Source organism: Maylandia zebra, linkage group LG15, assembly GCF_041146795.1.
Source record: "Maylandia zebra isolate NMK-2024a linkage group LG15, Mzebra_GT3a, whole genome shotgun sequence".
NCBI classification, from domain to species: domain Eukaryota; kingdom Metazoa; phylum Chordata; class Actinopteri; order Cichliformes; family Cichlidae; genus Maylandia; species Maylandia zebra.
The window spans coordinates 28,092,450-28,111,920 of record NC_135181.1 but is presented as its reverse complement, the minus strand read 5'-3'; the positions used below and the strand labels follow the sequence as shown (position 1 = coordinate 28,111,920).

The 19,471-nt window shown below is 41.0% G+C and overlaps 1 protein-coding gene and 1 long non-coding RNA gene across 5 annotated transcripts in view; one reads left to right on the top strand and one right to left on the bottom strand.

The window, feature by feature from the left end:
• The window catches only part of ubr7 (ubiquitin protein ligase E3 component n-recognin 7), a 32,681-nt gene extending 13,526 nt beyond the window's left edge, over nt 1-19,155 (bottom strand). The window contains exons 1-9 of one of the 4 annotated variants that reach the window (XM_004573168.5): nt 18,897-19,154; nt 18,176-18,312; nt 15,063-15,239; nt 10,173-10,306; nt 9,996-10,056; nt 9,735-9,830; nt 2,442-2,495; nt 242-347; nt 58-128 (exon numbers count right to left, since the gene is read on the bottom strand). In XM_004573168.5, coding sequence (XP_004573225.1) covers nt 58-128; nt 242-347; nt 2,442-2,495; nt 9,735-9,830; nt 9,996-10,056; nt 10,173-10,306; nt 15,063-15,179 — 639 coding nt within the window. In that variant the 5' untranslated portion in view covers nt 15,180-15,239; nt 18,176-18,312; nt 18,897-19,154. Of the gene's footprint in view, nt 1-57; nt 129-241; nt 348-2,441; nt 2,496-9,734; nt 9,831-9,995; nt 10,057-10,172; nt 10,307-15,062; nt 15,244-18,175; nt 18,313-18,896 lie in introns of all 4 variants that reach the window. The other 3 variants (XM_004573167.5, XM_004573166.5, XM_004573169.4) reach the window with 3 other exon arrangements.
• On the top strand, nt 857-2,175 carry LOC106676009 (uncharacterized). The gene is made up of 3 exons (XR_001342157.3): nt 857-893; nt 990-1,058; nt 1,865-2,175. It is a non-coding gene; the product is annotated as an uncharacterized LOC106676009 (long non-coding RNA).
• Nucleotides 19,156-19,471: the final 316 nt, after the last annotated feature.

Sequence of the window (19,471 nt, the reverse complement as noted above, 5' to 3'; positions counted from 1 at the left end):
TATTGATTAATCAACCCTGATCAGTGAGTGTGATGCAAACTGCTGTGACCCCCTCACCTCTTCTTCTTTGATGGGAATGGTGGGCTCTTTTGCCGTTTCCTCCTTCACCTCCGCTGCTCCACCCGGTACTAAAACAGGAAGTGCATCACACACACAAACATAGACACACAGGAAGTGCACAACATGTGTATGACAGTATGTTTGTGCCAGGTTAGTACTGTAAGATAACAGGACGCTTTACCTGCTAGGTGCGAAGCGTAGGTCCAGAGAAACGAGTGTGTTTTCATACAGGACTCGCAGATCATCTCCTGAAGCTCCACGCAGTCTGGAACCACACAGCCCAGGTGCTGCAACAATATACAGGTACAAGAGTCAGGAGATCTTGATGCATTCTCAATCATCCAGGAAAGTAAATCTCCAAAAGTAAATTCTGTTCATCTGGACGTAGCGTTTTGTGGGAGAAACGTTTTGTCACTCATCCAAGTGACTTCTTCAGTCTCAGTTGACTGCAGTTTTCCCCAATCTTATAAACAATATGTAACCCAGTTCCTAAAATCATCTCAAACAAAAAGAGAAGAAAAATTAAAACATTTAATGTTCATTGTTCTGTTCTTACTGTCCCTGTTAATGAAAGTGAAATGAGATCAAAATATTTATTTAAACGTAGAAGGGACGCAGATTATATATGATATGCTCTGGTCAAACAAGGGTTAAGTTTTTTCAGAGGATTGATGAGCTCTGATGAGAGCCTATTGTTTTACTCCACTCCTCGCATGTCACCCAATCGGTGAAGCTCTAGGCAGCTCTTATCCCTCCTTAGTACCAGCTCCCAAGTTTTCAGTCTCTTGCTTCTACAGCCGAACAGAGCAGACGGACTAAAACTTTTGTTATCGGTAAGCTGGAGAAATTAATCTCTAACGAGTTAAAAAAAAATACCATCTAAACTGATATTTTTCACAAATTATGTATTTGCACTTGTTGTCGTCAAGGGCAGAGCGAAACCGGAAGGTTTACTGAGCTGTGGCTTCACATAAACGCTGAGCATCCACTCGACGGCGGTAAGCTAAATGTGGCTAATCAGACACGTGATGTGCGGAGTGTGGGTACAGTTGTTGCATGTCTCTGAAACGCACTGTTGTTATGCTAGTTAGATCATTAACTAAGTCATTAACATGTGAAAAGCTGTAAATGGTTAAAGCAGCTAAAAATAACTTTATGAGAGATAATTGTAAGCAGACTTTATCCTACTTCCTGTTTAAATTTTGATGTCAATCGGTTGTTTTACAATACTCAGTATTGAACACTTGGAGGTAATTTTTAGTGTATTTCCACCTGTACTAGTAGGCCTATGGTACAAGCGGGATTAAGCACGTCTATTTTAGTACTCCTATTTGTGGACTGAGCCCTTGTGTTTACGTGTTATTGAAAGTGATTATTTGCACTTTGTTCAATTTCTGATAAGCATTTGCATATTATTCCATTTCTTAAAAGGGGTAATATACTTATTTATTTGTGATTGGATATATATGTACAGTGAGTTTTTTTGATGGATGTAATTAATGTTTACAATGAAAGTGAATTATATGGTGACTATAATTCCTGAATGTTTAAAACCTTGTAGATAATCTTTAATGTTACTGCAGGTTACAAATAATTGAACCTTGATACTGTGAAATTTTGGATATTGATACTTTGAACTTTGAAATTTGATATTTTAATGTTGTACAACGTGACTGAACTGATGATGATTGAATTGATGATAGCTGATCTGAATAGTTGTTACTGCACTGTGACACTACTTTAGTTTAATTTGTGAAAGTTATCCTTAAAGGGCACGTGACATATATTTGGCCATTGTTTATAGGTCAGGTTTTTATATGGGACGAATCCAAAGACCAGGTCAGCGATTCCAGAACCCAGAGTGTTCCAGTGTTCACTGGATGGCGAGCCAACCCAAGATCCTAGGAGACGAAATACATATACACGCACACTCATTTTCACATTGATGGACTACAATCCTCTACTGTAACAAGTAGAGGATTGTAGATTGTAGGATTGTAGGATTGTAGATTTTTGCTACTTTGGGGAAAAATTTTTATACTTGACATTCTGTTAAAACCTGTTGTGATACTGTGTTGTTTACAAATTTATTTTACAAGGCTTAACATCACTAAAGTATTTTTAAAAGCCACACAACTGTGTTTGTCTGGTTTCTCTGTCATTCGTGTACCAGAGCTCTAAGAGTCGTTCTCAGTCTTCTGACACTAGCCCAAATTACTCATTACTTTGGTAATTATCCATTGGTACTTTATGTAACTCCACGTAAGTGCTACAAATACATTTGCATAATGACTGAAACCAGATGAACAGAATCAACTTTTGGAGAAGAGTCAGGAGAGGCACACCAGACAAGTGCAGGAACAGGTAAACTGATGACTCACCCGGCCGTGCAGCCAGTCCTCACACACCACACACTGAATCATCTCATCCTCCACCTGCAGACACAAACAGCTTAAGTAAAGCGAAACCAGCACAGGAGGAGGAGCTAAAACCATCAGGTGAGACATTAACAGGAGTAGTTTAGTTGTTTACAAGAATACCTGCCAGCGCAGGGAACTATTCCGAGAAGCAGGTTTAGCTAACATATCTGAGTTTGTTAATCCCAAGATAAGAGAAACTCTGATTTTTTTGTTCCAGACAAAGCATCGACGTTAACTCTGAGTCAGTTACCATGATAACAGTGAACTAAACCCACTCGCTAGCAGGTTTTCTTCAACAAACTCTGAGTTCCAACTCCTCCCTTCTTGCTGCACCTAAACCAGCTGACTGACACTGAGTCATTTCCTTACAGATAGTAAAAGCTGTCAAAGTGCAAAAAGAAATTAACTTACGTTAACTTCACGTTTTTCGTTCATGTTCTTGCAAAATCTGTAACCACATTTGTGTACTAAAGATGAACATTAACAGATTTATTATCAGCTCAGAATAAAATCTATAGCAGCGGTCCCCAACCCCCGGGCCTCGGACCGGTACCGGTCCGTGAGTCGTTTGGTACCGGGCCGCGAGAGTTGAGGCCCAGGTGTGAAATGTATAGTTTTCAGGGTTTTTAATCGGTTTTCAGCGTTATTTTGTTATCGTTTTTATCGTTTACTCGGTTTTCCTGGGTCTTTTCACGTGTGTTATGAATAAACCTCCTTTTTTTCGGTACCGGTACTAGTTTTATTTTGTTGTATTTATCCGCGACACCTTAAAGGCCGGTCCATGAAAACATTGTCGGGAATAAACCGGTCCGTGGCAGCACAAAAAAGGTTGGGGACTGCTGATCTATAGCCTCCAACTTGACTTTGTGGATAGTGATGCTGTCAGAATCCCAGTTCCTTTGCTATGTAAATATTTATGGTATGTTATAGGGGTGGGTTTTTATTAAAATCGATTCTGGCTTGGATAACGTAAAATTGATTCATTAAAATCCTGAATCGATTTTTTTAATATTAATTTATTTTGCCCGAAATGCCAGAATCCCAGGTGAAAGATCACAAAATTTCAACAACCACCAAACAGCTAAGACAGTAAAATGAGAGCAGGTACACGGCTTCTGCACAAAGACGTAAACACACAGCGTGGACCCGCGGATCAGAATCAGTGAGATGTCGCCTTTCTCACCTGATGGTCGGGGCTGAAAGCCGACAGCTCGCTGATTCTGATCCGCGGGTCCGCGCTGTGTGTTTATGCCCTTTTTGCGCTGATCATATGGCTCTTAGTTTTATCTCTCTCCAAACAATATTGACCGAACCAGCAGCAAAAGAAGATCCAAACTACGCTTCACATAAACATCGTCATGAATTCCCTCTGACTTCTGCTGACTTTTCAGGATAAAAATCACACTTCATGCACAGCTCTCTCTCTCTCTCTCTCTCTTCTGCATTATTCGCTTGCTTGTTACGCACAAGTCTACCGTTGTTTACAGCGCTGTCGGCAGACGTTTTTTTTCCCCCTTTTACTTACTTCCGAAAAGTAAACCTAATTTCTGCCGTTCAATATTGAACAAATTTAAACTTTTTAAAATTAAGCAAAATGCAAAACGCTTAGCCGTGTCTCTAATAAAACCGCTGTAACTTCAGAGGTAATGTTCATGTGTTGATTAATGGTTTTCTTTCGTTTGTGATGTACTGCAGATTATTTTTATAAAATCCCAGGCCAGGAAAATCACCTTCATGTTTTTCTGTGTTTTATCTTCAGCTACTTTGACACAAAGGCCTCTGCTGTGATGCTCACACCTTTGATAAAGTCTTGCGTGTGTCAGCTTCCTTTTAATAGATACAAAAATATGTAAATGTACTGATCTGAATTATAATATTTCTGACTGTCAAAATTTCCCAGATTCGAATCGAATTAAATCGAATCGTGGACCGAATCGATTCGGGACCTTGTGAATCGGAATTGAATCGATTCTAGAAATCAGTGACGATACCCAGCCCTAGTATGTTACACACTGATCAATGACCAATTGTTTGTCTTATTATAATCAATCATACTGATGGAAAAAATGTGTCACATTTGGATCTTGCAGATAACTTCACTCAAATATTCATGTTGAGGCTGAAATGATTTTAAGACTGAAACTGAACCAAATGTGTTTTAAGTAACATTTAAAATGTAGACTGCAGAGAGTCTGATTGTAATCTGATTACGCTTTACGTTGAAATGTGTTCACTGATTGCGGTTCAGTCATTTAATATCAGACAGCATTAGTGAGGATGTGTTGTCTTTTAAATCAGGCTGAGCGGGTCAACCCAGGCACACATCAACCGGATCACATTTTAGATTCAGTCCCAGACTGGCTCCGGTCATTTCCCAGCTCATCCCACCTGGATTCATCCTATTTTGCATTTATGAGCCATATTCATCATCATCATCATCATTTATTTATTTATATAGCACTTTAAAAACACACCTGGTAGACCAAAGTGCTGTACAATACTAATATGCACATAGTAATAAAATCAGACATAGCAATAAAGTTTAAAAAAAACAATTAAAAAATAAATAAAAAATAAAAAAAATAAAAAATAAAAATAAAATAAAAATGTCAGTTACCCACAGAGTTAAAAGCCAGGGAATAAAAATAGGTTGCTGAAAACTACCCTGAAATATCCAAAATACGTAAAAGTTAAAAGATTTCTAATATGTTTGCCTTTAAGATGAAAATGTGTCATCTATCAGTAAAGACTGATATGAGATCAATGTTCGGCTTTAATGTTCCACAAAAAAAAAAAAAACTCTTCAAATTACAATTGCTTACACAGCAATTGTAATTTGAAGAGTTTTTTTTTTTTGTTTTTTTTTAAGTATGTTTATTGAGATTTTTTGATATAAGAGGGGAAAAAAAGACACAAAAGACACACACAAAAAAACAAAAACAAAAAAAACCAACAACAAACAGCACAACAGCAAGGGCAAAAAACACACAAATAAGGCAAAAGATTACGCTGCAACGACAAAAACTGCCTGTCAATATATACGTCTTTGAGAGTAACAATAGCTTTCTGTGTCCAGACCTCAAAAGAGGCATCTAAACATGAGGGTGGAAATATATACAATATATTGGAGTATGGGTCGAAGTGTCTGGTAGAGCACAACCTTTTTTGATCTGACTAAAGATTTTAACGCAGTTCGAAACTATAAAATTATTGACCTTGGTTCACGGATTAGAGGACGAAAAAAGAAGTGCAGGGAGGAAACCATTCTCAACCCCACCACTCTCTATGACCACCCAGGGGGGGTATCGGCAGACATGACCTTTTTGTACCCTTCCTGTCTAGCAAGAGTTCTAGCATTTGCAGCCCAATAATAAAACTGAAACAGTGGCAGACCAAATCCACCCTTAAGTTTAGACTTACATAGATAAACTTTTGATGTCCTGTCAGTTTTAAAGCTCCAAACAAATGGTAATACTACTGAGTCGATCACTTTAAAAAATTGCTTATTCAAAAAAACAGGTAAGTTTAAAAATAAATATAGAAATTTAAGAAGGGAAACCATTTTGATTACATTAATGCGACCTACCATGGAAATAGGAAGAGCCCTCCATTTCTCAATGTCCCGTTTCAATTTTTCAACTTGTTCAAGATAATTCAACTTAAAGATCAATTTAGGATCCTTAGGCAAAATAACACCCAAGTATTTCAATCTGTCTGTAATTTTAAAAGGCAAAATTTAAAAAAAAAAAAAAATCAACATCCAAGTTTGCAGTTAAGGCCACAAACTCACTCTTCTGCCAATTAATTGTATAACCCAGACCTTCCCAAAGTGTGGGGCCCGCCCCCACTGTTTTAGCTGTTTGGTGGTTGTCGAAATTTTGTGAGGTTTCACCTGAGATTCTGGCATTTCGGGCAAAATAAATTTATATTTAAAAATCGATTCAGGATTTTAATGAATCGATATCACGTTATCCAAGCCAGAATCGATTTTAATCGATTACCAAAACCCGACTCCCATGCGAGTCGGACGCACCTGAGCGGCACCCGCAATCACGCCTCGCCCCCTTAAAGTCTGTGCTCTCTTTGCTGTTGTGTTGTCGGGCTGTGAGCTGAAAAGCTACAGCCGGCTGTATGTGTACAGCAACCGTGTGTGAAAAGTGGTCAATAAAGAGATGCTGAAAAGCATGTTCATGGAAACATCGTCGGGTCTGCCGTGATATGTTTACAATGGAACTTCTGCTCCTGAACCTCTGCGCACAGTGAAGTCACTTTCAGCTTTACGCAGGACTGTAAGCCGTCATCTGTGAGGCGTGAGCGGTGTTTGCTTTTAACATGGTTCGTGGTGGAGCTGCTGACATAATGTGGATCCAAAAATCCATAATTGGCCTATCTGGGGCTGAAAGTCTCAGTAAATGCACGGCGTTTCGGCGGGTACACCAGCTTCCGCGAGTGTGACGCTTATTTTGAGTGACGAAATTTTAGTGAAAATTTTCATATCCAAATTCAACAAAGCAATAGGTCAATAAGAGGAACATTCTGTTTCATCCTTTCCTTCTTTCAATAACAACGAAATATTAGCTTTATATAGCGTACGGGGAAATGCTTGAGTATGGAAAGAATGCTTAAACATTCTCAATAAAAGCGGGGCCACCTTTTCAGAGTATTTCTTATACAATTCAATGCCAAACCTATCTGGGCCTGGGGACTTTCCATGGGGGAATGACTTAATAGCTTTCGAAACTTCTTCAATAGTAATATCTGGGTTTAAAGCCTCTCGAGCAGCGTCATTCATTTTCGGGAGATCCAGCTTCCCTAACCAATCAGAAATATTGCCCCAAGATTTCGACATAATCTTCATAATATTCTCTATATTGCTCATTAATAGCTTTAGGGCTGATTAAAATTTCGCCTGATCTTGACTTAATTTTGTGTATAGCCCTACTGGCCTGTAGGCCTCTCAGCTACCGAGAAAGAAGCTTATGGGGCTTATCTCCAAACTCTAAATGCTTCTGTCTGATCCTAAATAGCTGATCTGTTACTTGACTAGATAAAATTGTGTTATACTCAAACTTCCTTTTAATGATGTCTTGAAACAAAGAGGGACAAGAGGAGGCCTTGTGGTCCTGTTCTAACTGTGTTAATTCAGTTTCTATTTCTAACAGGCATTTCCGGCGTTCTTTTTTTAATGAAGATTCAAAAGAAATAATTTCTCCTCGCATTACCATTTTAAAGGATTCCCATAAAATCGAATCAGAAACGTCTTGTTTATCATTAGTTTCCAAGAATTCTGATATTTTAGTTGTCATAAATTGGCAAAAGGATGTCTCAGACAGGACTGACGGGTAAAAACGCCAGTTACCCTGTTGTTTCGTACCACAGAAGTCCAGGACTAAAGAGGTTGGAGATCAAGATGTTGTGATAAGTTGAGCATACAACGTTAGACATCAATTTAGAATCAAGCAAAAAAAAAAAAAAAATCTATTCTGGAGTACGATTTGTGCACTTGTGAAAAATAAGAGTAATCTCTACCAGTAGGATTACACAGTCTCCAAACATCAACTAGGTTAGTAGAACTCAACATATTATTCAGAACAGTCGAAGCGTTAAACAACTGGGAGGTTTGAGTAGATCTATCCAAGTGTTTATCAAGTACACAATTAAAATTGCCTCCTAAAATTACATGAGTATCAGCGAGACTAGGTAATAAATAAAATATTTGTTGAAAGAAAGCTGGGCTATCAAAATTAGGACCATATAAATTCAATAAAGTAACATGGGTTGCATGAATATGGCCCATCACCAGAACAAATCGACCATTCTGATCACTAACCGTGGGCTCATGTCTAAATGGGACTGTTCTTCGGATCAATATAGCCACTTGGGCTAATCAGATTTTTCAGTTGACATTCTCCAGAATGCCGACTGAAAAATCTGATTAGCCCAGGAGCACCTGAACCTCTCTTTAGTCAGTTTCATTTGCGTTTGAAGAATTTTTAAAGCATTTTTATCTAATAATGGCAGAAATAATGTAACTCTTTATTAGCATTACTATTATTGTTGGAATTACTGAAATAATGAAATGGGCATAAACAGACTTGAGGGCAGATCCACTCTGTAGTCTATTGTCATGGGTAACTAATCTCACAGGTACATCAGTGATCTGTCACATTACAGTTTAATTATTTGATTTAAAACCAGATGTAAAGTTAGGATTCACGCTCATCTAATAAAACCTCAAGTTGTTAAGGTCAAATTAATGAACAAGAACATTATAATAAAATTATATATTTTATAACCAACTTTGTTCCACTGATATGATGAGAGTTGCCCAAACTGATTAAAATGACCCTTTTTTCCCCCATCCCGTTTTTATAAATAAATATGAGTCAGCACTGACACATGTTCAAATTCCTTTGTCTGCTGGACTGAAATAGCAGCTCTGCTCTCTATTTATCCTTTACCATAGTGAATCATTTGAGGGATTCATTGATGATGGCTGTTTCTACTCACACACATGCGTAACTCAAGAGTCGGCATAGCCAGTTGTTAATGGACTCTGATCAAGTTCTGAAAATGAAACTCAGAATGTATTTTTAAACTCAGAGTTTGCCGAACCTGCTTCCTGGAACAGGCCCAGATCAGTAAAGTACTGATTTGTTTTACTGTCTGAGGATGGGTTAAGGTTTTGTGAAGGACATCATCAGGGTGAAGTTTATCACCAGACATTATTCTCTCATTCTCCACCGAGGCACTTCCTTCTTCTTTATGTCATTAACAGTCTTTATTTCTAAATTTCTAAAGGCCTTTAAAACCGACTGCGCTGAGAAAAAAAAAAATGACAAAAATAATTTTTTGGATTTGAATTTCTCATGTGACACATGTACACACTTAAGGTGTTGCGTTTTTTGGAAAAGTTTTCCCTTTAAAAGAATGGACTATGAAAGAAATGAAGTGGACATGAAGCATGGTTTATCTGAATTTCAGGAGCAGACAGCAACACTTCTAGTTTGATCCAGCTATAATAGCAGTGGTTTCCAAATAGTCTGATTGGTCAGAACCATTTATTTACATAAAAAAAAGAGGGTAAAAAAAAAAAAAGTACGAGTCCAAACAATATTTTCAACAAGCAAAATATTCACATGGATTTGCGTTTGGTGTGCAAAAGCCTTAGGTCACTGAAACGTGCTCATACTGGGTTATAGATCTGTGTATAAGGGTCAGTAGTGGTCTGATTTCTCAGGTGAGAGAGGTTACCTGATCCTCTGGGTCCGGGTACGGTCGGCCGCAGGTGCAGTAAACTCCAAAGAAATTCTGACTGTATTTATTCAGACTGTTTACCTCATCTTTGTCCTGGAACACACACACACACACACACACACACACACACACACACAGAATCAGACACGCTCCCAACCAAGTGATCAGCATCAGTTATCATGGTGATCTGTCAGGTAAACACAAATGTCTGTGCTCTGAGGTACCTCCTGCTAGTGACTCAGGTCAATGAGGACTCACCGGATGGAGTTTACACTGCAGCTCCGAGAACTTCCCGTTTCCACAGTCACAGCGGAAGTTCCTGCACCAGAATAAGAGACAGTTGTATTGACCACCTCACCGTGTGAACTGATAACTGCAGAAACTGACCAGTAGTTTCTGGTCAGTCACTAACTTATCAATAAAAGCATTGATCACCTCTTAGTGTACAGTTCAAAGAGGTCATGACCTTCGTGACATTTGTAGGAGCACGCCAAACAGATGCCGGCCGCCTCGCTGCCCTTTGGCGTGCAGGTGTTACAGGCATACAGAGCCTGCCGCTTCACATAGCCCTGAGAGAGAGAGAGATGTCTGGTCACATGGTCACCTGAGGTCTGCACTACAAGGAAGGATTTATTCCAGTCCAGGTAACTTCAGAGATAACCCTGAATCTTCTGTACTATAAAGATGGTTCACTTATTCTTAAGTTGAACCAACTTTTACTTTTTTCTTTTTTTTTTAAATTTACGTATTTACAGATGCTAATTTACAGATTAGAGATTAACAGCTATGACATCACCACTTACTGACCGATTGGATCTCTGGAAAATAGCATCACTATTGCTAGAAGATTCCTAAGCTTTTTATATATTATGTAACGTCCATCCATCCATCTTCATCCGCTTTGTCCGGGGCCGGGTCGCGGGGGCAGCAGCCTAAGCAAAGAGGCCCAGACCTCCCTCTCCCCAGCCACCTCCTCCAGCTTATCCGGGGGAATACCAAGGCGTTCCCAGGCCAGCCGAGAGATATAATCTCTCCAGCGTGTCCTGGGTCTGCCCCGGGGCCTCCTCCCGGTGGGACATGCCTGGAACACCTCACCCAGGAGGCGCCCAGGGGGCATCCTTGTCAGATGCCCGAACCACCTCAGCTGGCTCCTTTCGATGTGGAGCAGCAGCTGCTCTACTCTGAGCCCCTCCCGGATGGCCGAACTTCTCACCCTATCTCTAAGGGAGAGGCCAGCCACCCTTCGGAGGAAGCTCATTTCTGCCGCTTGTATCCGCGATCTCGTTCTTTCGGTCACTACCCACAGCTCGTGGCCATAGATGAGGGTAGGGACATAGACCGACCGGTAAATTGAGAGCTTCGCTTTTACACTCAGCTCCCTCTTCACCACGACGGACCGGTGCAGCGTCCGCATTACTGCAGCTGCAGCCCCAATCCGTCTGTCGATCTCCGGCTCCCTTCTCCCATCACTCGCGAACAAGACCCCGAGATACTTGAACTCCTCCACTTGTGGCAGGAACTCATCCCCGACCCAGAGTGGGCACTCCACCCTTTTCCGGCTGAGAACCATGGCCTCAGATTTGGAGGTGCTGATCCTCATTCCCGCTGCTTCACACTCGGCTGCGAACCGTTCCAGTGCGAGCTGGAGGCCCTCACCCGATGAGGCCAACAGAACCACATCATCTGCAAAAATCAGAGATGAGATTCTGAGGCCACCAAAGCGAAAGCCCTCCGCCACTTGGCTGCGCCTAGAAATCCTGTCCATAAAAATTATGAACAGAACCGGAGACAAAGGGCAGCCCTGGCGAAGCCCATCACCCACCGGGAACGAGTCCGACTTATTGCCGGCAATGCGAACCAAGCTCTTGCAACGGTTGTATAGGGATCGAATGGCCCGTAGCAATGGGCCAGACACCCCATATTCCCGCAACACCTCCCACAGGACACCCCGAGGGACACGGTTGAATGCCTTCTCCAAGTCCACAAAACACATGTAGACTGGTTGGGCAAACTCCCATGCACCCTCAAGTATCCTGGAGAGGATAAAGAGCTGGTCCAGTGTTCCGCGACCAGGACGAAAACCGCATTGTTCCTCCTGTATCCGAGGTTCGACTAACGGACGAACTCTCCTTTCCAGCACCCTGGCATAGACTTTCCCAGGGAGGCTGAGGAGTATGATCCCCCTGTAGTTGGAACACACCCTCCGGTCCCCTTTCTTAAAGATGGGGACCACCACCCCGGTCTGCCAGTCCACAGGTACTGCCCCTGATCTCCACGCAACATTGCAGAGGCGTGTCAACCAGGACAGCCCTACAACATCCAGAGCCTTCAGGAACTCGGGGCGGACCTCATCAACACCAGGGGCTCTGCCACCAAGGAGTTGTTTAACTGCCTCAGTGACCTCGCCCCCGGAAATTGGCGGGTCATTCCCCTCATCCCCAGACTCTGCTTCCTCCTCGGAAGACGTGTCAGTGGGATTAAGGAGGTCCTCGAAGTATTCCTTCCACCGCCTGACAATTTTCTCAGTCGACGTCAGCAGCGCTCCGCCAGCACTATACACAGTGCAGGTAGAGCAACGCTTTCCCCTCCTGAGACGTCTGACGGTTTGCCAGAATCTCTTCGAGGCAGTCCGAAAGTCTTTTTCCATGGCCTCTCCGAACTCCTCCCACACCCGAGTTTTTGCTTCAGCCACTGCCCGAGCCGCATTCCGCTTGGCCTGTTGATACCTGTCGGCTGCCTCCGGACGTATTATGTAACGTCTTTGTGTTTTTCTAATGAGCATCAGTAAATAGATAATAAATAATAGATGGAACTCTATTTTTTATTTTAATTTTCTCTGTTAGCAGCAAACAATTTTCGAACAGTTTCATTGTTCATTAATTAATTTATATCTGATCCTAAAACAGAACACCTACACTGTACCTGCTGACTTCAAATCAGATCTGTACACAGGCTATGTTTGAATTCTATTTAACCTTTACCCTCTTCAAAAGTTGATTCTGTTCATCTGGACGCTACGTCCAGATGAACAGAATCAACTTTTGGAGATTTACTTACCTGGATGATTGAGAATGCATCAAACCTTTACCCTCAAACCCATAATCAGCAGTAGATGATAGACTGACCCTATCATCGATCATTTTTACAAGAGAGATTTATTTATTTATTTGCCCAAGAGTAAGTGTGACAAAGTGGGTGAGAAGACCATTTGTCTATATTCTTAGTCAACATTATTGTTTTGATTTAACCATATTTCATATATAGTCTGCAATAGGCAAACATCTACTATCCCGGCTTTGTTTATGTTTTGCACTTTTACAGATTATATAATATAACATCTTGGTTTAAATCAATTCCTACAAGTTTGTTAAGTTAACATGTTCTTTATTTCAACTGTTAATTTGTATTGTTTAGAACTTACCTTACCTACCTGTCTTCCAGAAACAAAAGGAGGAAATGTAGTTTTAATTCCTCCTTTATACCTTCTGGGTTCATCTGAGGTCACAGGAAGAGACCAAGTGCAGACGGGGAAGAACTCTTATAATTTAATAAAGTTGATTTTAGAGGGTTTATGAAGAAATAGATTTATTGTTGTAATATGTATTGATTACACCACTGAGTTCATGTTGCCAGTAAAGAGGAGTAGTAGAGGTTTGAATATAATCATGTTGATCTTATCTACCTACTGAATGGAATAGTCCAGAGGACAAATTGTTTGGTTATGTGGAGTATTTAAGCAGAAGAACTCAGGTGTTTCAAAAGAAAGGTTCAGGTCAGTGTAGCTGTGTGCAGTTTGACCTTAATTTCCATTGATTTAAGTTCAGTTATGTTTATTTGAACTGAGTTAATTATAGAGTTGAGTTTCTTATTTGTTTCTTTGTAAATATTGTTTGGGTCACAAAATGGTGAATAAATCACTTGCTACACTGGACAGCATCATCTCCTGCACTTCTTTGACCGCTTAAGTCGAGTCCTCCCACAGTAAGTTTGCTAATAATATTGGTTGAAGCTAAGAGAAGCAGTTAACTGAAAAATAATAGCTGTTTTTAACAGCACCCTCTTCCAGCTGCGCCAAAATGCAACAATTCATTTACTGAAACTCATAACAGAAAGAAAGAAAGGCAAGTAGCCTATGTTCAGAAAAAAGCCCCAAACACTTTATTTACATAAAAAAACAAACAAACAAACAAAAAAAAAAACAGTGATGGGGAGGGAAACAAGGAGAAACTATAACCATGTTTACAGGTTATTTAATAGTCGAGGCGTCGTTTGAAGCTTGGCAATATCCTGAAAGACGCAGGAATAAGTAGTAGGATTTAAGAGTGTAATAACGGACAGAAGATGGCAGCAGTCCATCTACAAGGATGCCAGCTGCCATTAAACGCCAAAGAAGAAGAAGAAGCAGCAGTCTTCGGTATCGTATGTCCAAATTCCGGTATTTGTGTCCAAATTCAGGGGCCACATCCTTCGGAGGTAGCACTTATAGAGGCTGACAGACCACGTGACTTTCGCGCATTGCATGCCGGGAACTCGTGGCAAAACAATCCAAGTACCGCATCAAATGCAAGCATTTGCAGCACCGCGAAACGTTCATTCTCCGGTTCCAATACATTCTTGCTTTTTCTTTGGCCCCCAAAAAGGTATGTACAAAACGAAGGAGAACAATGCCGGTCCGTACAAAGACAGACTTGATGAAAAGTCAAAAAAAGATACGAGGAAAAAAATCAAAGGAGTGAAAGGGTTAGACCCTTATGAGCACACAGAGTGGACAAAAGACGTTAGCGTGCTGCCCAACTTTCACCATGCTCAGATTTATAATTATACAGTTCTTGGAGTGAGTGCATACACTCATGAAGTTTTTAGTAACTTCAGGTCACTGCAACAAGCCCAGGTACAGTTTACCGAAGGATGGGTACAGGACCTTGAAATGCACCGTGTAGAACGAAAGACCATCGTACATATCATAAGTTTACCAGTCTCACAAATCGTCTTCATAAATACACATTTGTTAACAGTTTATTAATAGGACCTTTGAGCCCAACGGTAATTAATTAGTAGTGGAAATAATTTCTGGTATACGTTACGGAAATGTAGCAGTGACAATAATATTGTATACTGTAATGCAGTGACTAGTTGATTATCAAAATAATCATTTGTGGCAGCCCTACTGTGAATGATTATATTGCACCACCCAGCAAAAAGTCTCCGCAAATATATCACCTATTGGACTGAAGATTGTCGGCTGGAAAATTTTTACATATGCCCAACCTTAGTGGAGATAGGTTTATCAGTCTGTGGGGATGTTTTGCCAGACGTTTTACTCACCTGAGGATAGGAGCAGTGGTCAGAGTCACTTCCTGCCAGCACAGCTGAAGCTTCTTCCTCTAGCTCCTCATCTTCCTCCAGAACATCAACCAGAGACACCGTCTGTTCCTCACACATCCTCCTCTGCTCAGGTACACAAATAGGTCACCATGGTGAGGGGCAGAGCAGTAAGAATTACTGGCTAGACACAGATCAATATACAGTCAGTAATATATCCACAAACACAACTAGCTGAAAGTCAGTGAATGCTGCTTGGTTTGCAGTCCTGAATGTCACGGCACAAGCAGGATTCACTGCACTGTTAATGTTAGCTATGTTATATTGCTGCCTCTGTACGTAGTCAGCGAAGTGCGCGTACTACGAAGCGTACGGTGTTCCAGATCTACTGGCGTTTAGATCAACTGGCGTTGGTCGAACAGATGTGTGGCAGTCTTGCGTTTCAGGAGCTGCTACCGACAAACCAGCAAAAAAAACGCCAAATGTGTCACCTGTGACACTTGTGAGGTTATCTCAAACACACTCCGTCAGTCTTGATGCTGTTGAACAACAAAATGTTTAAAAATGTGGCGAGTTTACCTGGTGATATCCTCACGCGCGACGCGATCGCGAAAACAGCAAACAATTAACACCACGCCGATGTTGTTCACAGGACAGCAAGAGTAAACGATCGGGAGACTCTTGTCGTCATTATCGTTCTCCTGGCACGGTTTATTTCTCCGAATTCAGCGTTTTTGCTTCATAACTACAGCGTGCAGTTTACTTTGTGCACTAACATGGAGTCGAGTCAACCAGCGCCACCTCTGGCCAAGTGCCACAGCCTACAGCCAGATCAACTGGTGACACACATCTGCAGCACGTTTGAATTCGTGTCATGCACATTTGTACCTTTCAATTGTGTCTGTTTGTGCGTCATGCAAATAAACCTTTGAAATTAATGAAATGATATCATGTATTTATTATCAGCCTACATTTGTACAAAATGCCAAATGACATACACATAGTCATAAGAATCACCATCCTGATATCAATACTTTGGCCCATAAGAAAAATGTGGTGAACAAATATATGACACACTAACATTTCACCAGTGTTGTAACATCACATGTCGTTAGCATAGTCTGCCTGTGTCTTCCCTCTGCAAACGAACATGTAAGAGTTGGTTGTGATATACAGTCTGCATAAGTGTGGTCAATCTAATAAACATTTGTAAGGAGATGGCAGTTACTGTGAATGTACAGCAGGTGATTAGTAATAAACAGTCAGACAATGACTCTGACAATCTCATTCAGTCTTGCAGAATGAATGCACCTTCTGTGGAAAGTGGTACCACACAGTGTGTGTGGACTTCCCCTGTGCAGAAGGCGACTACAAATGTTGTGGGTGCTAAATAAACAGAAAAAAATGATCCCTGTTGTCTTTGCTTACTGATTGTTTTCAGTGTTGACAATCCACATTGCTGGCATTGCATCTTTCAACATGTTTGTTGGTAGATTTGGATGTACCAGGGGTTAGTGCAGCCACTCAGCCTCTACTCAATGTGATCATAGCAGCAGGTGCAGATGTGTCACAAGTTAATCTAGTAGTAGGCTATGGCAGTAGTGGACTGAGCTCCATTTGAAACTGCTCCAGCTGCTGCGTGATAGTGGATCTGCTACAAATTGAAGATCATAAGCAAGTTTTGGAAATTAACCCTTGTATTATGTTGAAGAACAAACAATTGACATTGATTTTATTGCGGGTCATTTAGATCCGTACTGTGTAAATCCACTCAGAATTATCCAAAAACTGCAATAAAACAATAGCAACTTTATTTCCCATCAGATAAACATGTAGAACACAGACATACAACATAACTATTTTAGGAACAATTTGGTTTTTCGTTCTTACAAACACGTATTTTGAACTTGCCCAACGTTCTCAGTTTTTCAATGCTCAACATTTTCGATTTTGTCCACATGATGGACAGAATGTAACTGTGTGCTTTCTGCAGATGTACTTCTTGCATTTCTCACAAAAAGTGCTTGTTTTAAAACAGGAATCTTCCCAACTAAGATTTAAAACAAAAGATTTCTACGTCTCCTCCAGTCTCACAAACAGATGACAAACCAAGCGACACACCTGAGTCACTGACTTTATATATAACTACCAACTCTCCAGCCATGTTGATGAATTGCGTATATTGGCTGGAAATATTAATTTCCAGGGAAAGGACACAGGCAGACGATGCTTACATGATGTGATGTGACAACACTAATGAAATATTGATGTGTCATATTTGTCCAAGGTGTATTTCATTGTTATGGGAAAAGAGAATATCAAAATCATGATGACCAATTGGAGTGGTGATTTCTATGACTTTGTGTATATAATTTGGAATTTTGTACAAATGTAGGCCAATAAGGAATATATGATATCATTTTATTCATTTCAAAGGTTTATTTGCATGACGCACAAACAGACACAATTGAAAGGTACAAATGTGTTGTGCAAGAAACGAAATCAAACGTGGTGCAGATGTGTGTCACAGGTTGATCTGGCTGTAGGCTGTGGCACTTGGCCAGAGGTGGCGCTGGTTGACTCGACTCCATGTTAGTGCACAAAGTAAACTGCTCGCTTTAGTTGTGAAGCAAAAACGCTGAAACCGGAGAAATAAAACGTGCGAGGGGAACGATAACGACGACAAGAGTCTCCCGATCGTTTACTCTTGCTGTCCTGTGAACAACATCGGCGTGGTATTAATTGTTTGCTGTTTTCGCGATCGTGTCGCGAATGAGGATATCACCAGATAAACTCGCCACATTTTTAAACATTTTGTTGTTCAACAGCATCAAGACTGACGGAGTGTGTTTGAGATAACCTCACAAGTGTCACAGGTGACACATTTGGCGTTTTTTTGCTGGTTTGTCGGTAGCAGCTCCTGAAACGCAAGACTGCCACACATCTGTTCGACCAACGCCAGTTGATCTAAACGCCAGTAGATCTGGAACACCGGCGACAATCAATAAGCATGTTAACGGTTAGCGCCAGTTAGCACCAGCCCGCATCCTCGGTAAATACGAACGGGCAGCGTGCTTAATGCTAAGGCTGCTCGCTCTGAGAACAAAAACACTCACCGATCTAGGGTCAGATTGCTCCGCTTGACTGTGAACTAGTCGATGAAGCACCAAGAATAAATAATCAAGTCCGATGTTCTGATGTGTGTCATCGAGCTGCTAGCTACCATTAACCAATGACAACTTCCGGTTCACTTCTTCAGATCGTATTTGGCGGGACGGTGAGGCGAGACGTCACCGGAACAAAAACACAAATAAAATTAGTAAACAGGTCAAGCTCCACTGTACGGAAGCGTATGCTGCCACCCAGGCAAAAGAAAAATACAAGTGTATCACGTTATAACGTGAAAGGTTTATTGTTCTAACAAGATACTTTTCCTGTTTGTACAATATACTATCATGTTTGTACAATATACTTTTCACGTTTGAACAACATAATATCACGTTATTACAATATACATAATTATCACGTTCGTAAAATATAGGATCACGTTCGTACAATATAAATATTATATACTGAGTCTGAATATTAATAAAGTTTATAATAATTACCTGATAAATAAAATAAAAAATAAGCTAAGCGCTGTGTCGCGTTCACGTGTTTAACGAATGTCCTCCTACAACTGATTAAAGCGCAGCTTTCATTCCAAACATGACTCATCAGCAAAGTTTGACCCCTGAAACTTTAAAGCCCGTTATTGTAAACTATTACTCAGTTCCGGTGTGTAGATCAGAGTTCCACATGACGAGGATTTTTTGATAAATAAATCATAAAGCGAACCTGAAAGTAGTAGATGTCCGCGATGACGTCATCGAGGAAGATGGCGTCGCTGCGGACAGAGCTGAGACTCAGAGATGGGCAGAGGCAGACGGTCAGCGTGCAGGTAGAAACAGACCTTAGCTCTTTGATACGCGGAATCTCCGAGCTGAACCAGAACGTGTCGCAGCTGCTCAGCGAGCTTGTTGAGCGTGAAAAAGTATGCGCACAAGGTGAGCTACAAAAAACTACCTGTGAACAGGCGTAACAGAAAGATAGCTAGATGTGCTGAACGAGCTTCTAGGCCTCTGTTTTATTACCTGCTAAACAAATCTAGCAGAGGGTATCAAAGGCACTGAGCCTGACTCGGAGTGATGCCGTGAGTACTTAGAGCAGGGGTGGGGAACTCCAGGCTTCAATTCCCCGTGAAGCGGGAGTAATGAAATACATGTACCGGGGTTACATATTTAACATACAAAATATGAGTAACTGTATTCCGTTGCAGTTTAAATAGGTGGTAATCAGAATACAGTTGCTTTGTTGGAATAAATGGAATACACGGCGGTCATTTCCTGTTTCATATGTTAGGCTATCCCCTT